General features: G+C 44.5%; 2 protein-coding genes across 2 annotated transcripts; one reads left to right on the top strand and one right to left on the bottom strand.

Moving 5' to 3' along the window:
* Positions 1 to 2,104: 2,104 nt before the first annotated feature.
* Positions 2,105 to 3,410, top strand: CCR75_005983 (uncharacterized protein; the record flags this gene model as incomplete). Its single annotated transcript, XM_067964057.1, has 2 exons — positions 2,105 to 3,276; positions 3,350 to 3,410. 2 exons carry the CDS (start codon positions 2,105 to 2,107, stop codon positions 3,408 to 3,410), a joined length of 1,233 nt encoding a protein of 410 aa, XP_067820925.1.
* A 628-nt stretch (positions 3,411 to 4,038) lies between these two features.
* On the bottom strand, positions 4,039 to 5,349 carry CCR75_005982 (uncharacterized protein; the record flags this gene model as incomplete). Its single annotated transcript, XM_067964056.1, has 6 exons — positions 5,106 to 5,349; positions 4,941 to 5,040; positions 4,603 to 4,875; positions 4,474 to 4,534; positions 4,217 to 4,399; positions 4,039 to 4,083 (listed from the first exon to the last, which is right to left on the bottom strand). The coding sequence occupies exons 1-6, from the start codon at positions 5,203 to 5,205 to the stop codon at positions 4,039 to 4,041; spliced, it is 762 nt and encodes a 253-aa protein (XP_067820926.1). The 5' UTR covers positions 5,206 to 5,349.
* Positions 5,350 to 5,706: the final 357 nt, after the last annotated feature.

Consider the following 5,706-nt stretch of genomic DNA (forward strand, 5'->3'; position numbering starts at 1 on the left):
ATCATGCATCTAGCACCAGGTAGTGCCACGATTACAGGCAAGGAAGCTGCTCACTTGTTCCTGGATCATGTGTACCGACTTCATGGGATGCCTAAGTTTATAGTATCAGACCGGGATCCACGTTTTTACGTCGGAGGGGGGGGGCGTCACGCTTTTGAGCTGCTGGGGCTAGCTCCACATGTCTACAGCCGATAATATCCAGACCGATGGCAAAACCAAAGCTGTCAATCGGGTCGTAGCGGATGTATTGCGCACGGTAGCGACTCCCACAGAATGTAGAAAACCTAAACTTTTCTTCGCGGAGCTCGCTATCAATAGCAGTGTCTACTGGCGCACTGCTGTACGGTGCAGGATTTATGCGCTGACACTGTTGCAGGAACGAATATAGTTGGCACGCATTCATATAGGTGTGGTCACCAAAATTCCTCTGACACAGGTGTGAGTGAACATCTTTTGACGTGAAAACTATGATCGAAAGACAACTGACTGCCGTATCGTTGGGTTGTTGCAAGTATTGCATTGCCAGAACCACAACGGACTGCGCCATCCTCGGACGCCAGTCTCGTTTATGCGCTGCCCGAGGGCCTTTCACTACGCTCTGTACGAAATAGGGACACAGTTTCGTCAATGTAACGATGACCCGCGAGGGTTTGATGTCAACAAACACAACTTGCCCTAGTGAGCCGGCAAGGAATGCCTGTATCTTAAACAATAACATTTTTTTATTTACAACTACGTCCTATGACCGACCTCTTGGCGGCGTCTCTACGAGTTTAGTGCTAAAAGCGTGAGTGAGGCTCAACGCTTTGAGCGTGACGTTATGGCAAGCGCACAGGACAAGAAAAACAATATTCAGACCAAAATGGTCGCTAAAACATTGAGCGTTTTATAGCGGGAGAAGACATACAATTAAGTACTGCAACCCTACCAAAAATGCAGTATTTATACTACCGAAGGTATCACAGAATTATTGCCGCGTTTCACCGGGCCGTTTTACGGTGGTCGACGAGGTTGAAGACCTAAATTATAGGCGAACCCTTCACCCGTATATAAAGACGCACCCCGTATTTAACGTGGGTCGTCTGAAACGGCATGTTGATCCAGAAGCGATTATATACCCCCATTCGTCTACGGAGACCGATGGTGACGTTGACTGTGAGTCGAGCGTCGATCGGGTTAGGGACACGGTGAAGGTGAAAAACTTCTGGCCGAATGACTCCTCTAACCACGATTCGGACTTGACGAGCGAGGGATGTCACGCGCATAAAGCGGATCCCTCAGCATCTACATTCTTAAGCCGTTCAGCCCAAGTCTCAGCCTTTGGTAACCCTGACGATCATTTGCGCGGACATCGTGAATATCCGAAGTCAGTCGCGAGGCTTGACTTTCGAGATTTCGGATACGTAATTGATCAGCGCTCAGCGCCTGCGACTGAACGGATGTGGGATAGGCTGTCGCGAGTAGGTGGGAAAAATTGCCGCTCCTACCGGGCGCCACTGCACTGATGGATGCTGCTGGAAACCAACGCTTCCTTGTTTAAAAGCTGGTTGTCCACCGCTCCGTGCAGCATATACATTAAATTCTCGTCCAGTGGAAAGAAACTCAAAGCTTTTTGACTGGTCGACGCGGTGCGCGTCGACGTACCTTTTTTGATGTCTGGGAGCATTAGTTGTATCTTCGCTAGTTCCGTATGGACTAGCAGTAGCGGCGTGATGAGTAAAAACAAGGGGCACAGTACCGCTCATGATGTCTTGAACACACAAGCAAGCAAAGTTAATTCGCTGCGATCGTTGTTTTCGCCACATCGGAATGCGGCTGAAAGAAGCGCAGGAATTCCGCCTCGTATCGGTCGGTTGATAAATTTGAATGCAACACGACCGGGATCGGGGAAACATAACCCCTGAGCCTTCCACGAACTATAAATATCATAATTATTCTGTGCATTTGGAGTAGCGCGCTTTAGGAGCGACGCACTTGTTCCATCCGAGCTTGATAATCCGCCAAACGTTCACCTAAGCAAACTTTGACAGATTGTACCAAAAAATTCATGGAAACAAAACAGAAAATACAAATTTCAAAAGTAAGTAATAATGTGGTTTACGTCATGTTTCAAGCTGTCATTTCGATGGACACCTTACGAAATGTTGAGCTGCATCTCTCGCGCGTTGTAGTCATTGTGCAACAGCGCCTTCTATCTCGCGATGCATTAGACCATAATCGCGCTCCATCAAATGTGGAATCTGCACAGGTTCTATTCAACATTGATAGGCTGCAAGAAACTCTCCGAGTCGCTACAAAGATGTTAGCCGCACGCGTCTCTCAATTTTCAGCCTTGGCTACTTCGAATGAAAATGTGCAAGCTCCAGATTCGAGTAGTAACATAAATCTTGCTTCGGATACTGACACAGAAGATGAAGTTGATCGACAGAAGGAGACAGTACTTTGTGTCGGTAAAAAGAGGATGCGAGAGAGCGATACTGGCGATGAAAAAGAAGACCCTTGTGCTAATCGCTCCAATATGCAAAACGAACGAGAAGAGCAACTGGAAGCTTCCATACAAGACTATGCAGAATCCGTGGCGGAAGCTGCCCAAATATATGCAATGATGCCTCCTGAATTGTTACAAACTAGGTTGAACGCTTTTGGCCGCACGCCCTTCATTGCAATGTGTACATTAGCCAAATTCATTGAAGACGGAGGGATACCGCGCCTTGTCGTTGCAGAATCGTTCCGAGACACCACCATTTTGCTGCCGCGTGTCGTTGCGCAAAATCAAGAGTTCAAAGGCACGTCGAGGAGATGGATCTTCAAGATTTCAAAGAGGCTTCGTCTAATTTTGGACCTTGCTAAGAAATCTTGCCATCTTCCAGCACCTTTAAAAGATCCTCAATTAAAACGTGCTCGATCGGCGCTTATTGACTATGAAGCTGTGTCAAATCAATTATATAAAATGTCGACATTTATTAAAAAAGTCGAATCGCAATCTACAGAACTCACAGCAGGTACTATTGAGACATCGCTTGAGAGATTAGTTTGCGCCTATCACGGATATTTTAAGCTATTTGGTCGTCTTCAACGATACGGAATGACACAACCGCAATCAGAAGAGTGCTGGGCTCAATTTGCCAGGATTGGCGATGCGCTGGCGCAGTGGATACAACGAGCGCAGCAGATGATTTTACCACCAAAACTGCGAGCAAACTTGTCACGGTTTAGTTGGGAGCTTCGAAAATTCGCAGAAAAGTACCCAAACCGTGTGCCAACCACATTACTAGCGTGCGTCGTATCCTCAGCTGACTTCAAATGATTTCTAAAGACTGACGTCTTTGTTTTCTTTACTTATAATCAGAGTATCATGTGCCTTCACAGAGCTCATGCAACCAGAAGCGGAACTGAAGCACGAAAAATAATATTGTCAGATTGGAGGAACGTTATGATATGGCTACACTTCTGCTATGCAATCACCGACAACTTGGCACTAACTTGACGATGACATCATAAGTTCTAGATCTAGTTGTAAAGCTTTTTCAAAGAAACGTATTGTTTAAAGCGACCGATGCTAGACGCAAAAGCAGAAGGAATGATGACAAGGCATGCTATCTTATCGCTACAGCAACAACGAATTTTAAAGGGACAGATAAAAATTGACGTGAAGCTTGTTTGTTGCAGTTAAATTTATTAAAATTTCGTTCAGAAAACGGTAGCAATTTGGTCAGTTCCGCAACACCTATCGTCGTCAATTTTATATGGCTGTTGTTAGCTAAGTACAATATTTGCGACTGAACTTTGGACTTGCAATGCATACCCAAATTGACTAGGCTTGCTTCTGTTGCTGACTTGTTTGATATGCTTTAACATAGGCTTGGGCACCTATCAGCATACAGTGCAAAAGAACAAGTGGAGAAAACAACCAGGTGATAGATGGAACTAAAGATTGTGGCATCATCCAATGACAACTTCTGGATGTTTTCTATATATTGTGTCCAGTGCACGTTGAAAACCAATGACCGAAGGTAAATCATGGTAGAGCGTCTAACATCATACGCCTACCTTTTCAATGAGTGAGAACAGCTCATACAGTGACTATAAACACTTTTATATGCAGACATCGATACATAGCTAGCCTTTACTGCAAAAGCAGCATTTTTCTAATTAAAAATTTCAAATTAATGCCGCTATTTATATCAGCTTTAAGCATCTTTCAGCATCTGCTCACGTTCTTCGCGCGTCGGTAGTGTAGCACAAGCGGCACCTTTGGATTCTTATGCTGCCAGATTGTCCGCTGAATAAAATACACCGATAGCTCTGGTCCCATGGTGGTGCCCATGCATGCCATCTCCAAATGCACGTTGTTAGGAAGCTTCAAACGCTTTTTGACAAGCATGCACAGCTCCAACATCTAGAAACAGAAGCGGTGACATGCACACCGTCACATCCGCTTTGTACAAGAAAGATTAATATACTGCAACGCACCTTTAAGGCACCGTCCACTTCCATGAAGGGGAATTTGAGCATTGGCACGGCGTCCGCAGTTCTATCAACATCCGAGCAGATAGCCGTCATTCAAACACTCAATCAAAAAATATAACGTAGGGAACGAACGTCTGCTGAGGATAAACCTCAATTGTTAGCTGTTTGGTGCAAACAATGTTGTCCTCAAGATTGCCACTAGGTGACTTCGTCGCGAGGGTAGAGCTCCGTAAGTTTCTGCGAGATGGATTTTTTGGCACGAGAATTGATACATTTCCTCCGTCCAAATGCTCGGTTTTGAGTTTGAAGTTGTTTTTTGCGTAAAACTCCTTTTCCAACAATACTTCTTGCTCCTGGAAGTCGGGAAAAATATGATCGACCACCTGTTGCAGCTTTTGATCCATTCTGTTCAAGAAACCAACAAGCAAGTCACAGACATTATAACCCTCATCAAGAACATTACTACTTGCATCAGACTAGCAATGGGCCGAGGGCTCAGCAATTTTTTGCACTTGGGGCAGATGCGGCTGCCTTTAACGAGAAAATATCGATAAATGCAGCTTTTGCAAACTACATATTGCAAAAATACCGTCAGTGTCATATAGTCAGCCACTTGGTGATGGACGACATCATACAAGAATGAAGACAGTCGCGGATGGTGTGCGCGTCTCTTAATATGCCGTGGCAGATCGCGCAGCCCAGGTGCTCTGACAATTCGGCTAGCTTTACTCCCATCTGCTTAATACCACAAACACATTGAGATGCGCTTATAGTAAATGATCCAATTGTGCAGAGAAGCAGTTCTCTACCATGTCTACGTCCAGTGTCATCGAAGCTTTTGACGATTAATTTTTCAAAATAAAAATCCGCCACTACAAATCAGCTTGTTATTTTTATACAGGCTACATTATTTGCAAGATATTTTTTTTTAGTACGCAAAACTAGATGCCAAATTTCATTGACTATGGTCACCTTAGCAGATCTCAACTTAACTCGAACAAATGTGTTCCTTACGTTGATATAAACGGCTTGTAAAGTTCACCTTTACGAAACACCGTCATTACGCGAACCAATGTGATCAACATACCCACAGAGAATTACGCAGATCAAACATACAAATAATCCATTCAATACACTGCGACTATTCATGTTTAATCCTTAATTATTGCTCAAAGAGCACAAGATAACACAGACATAAACAACTACTCAGGTGATGTAGGGGCGTTGATGTAGTGT

Source organism: Bremia lactucae (assembly GCF_004359215.1).
Source record: "Bremia lactucae strain SF5 chromosome Unknown BlacSF5_NotPlaced_42_SHOA01000006.1_337800bp, whole genome shotgun sequence".
NCBI lineage: Eukaryota > Oomycota > Peronosporomycetes > Peronosporales > Peronosporaceae > Bremia > Bremia lactucae.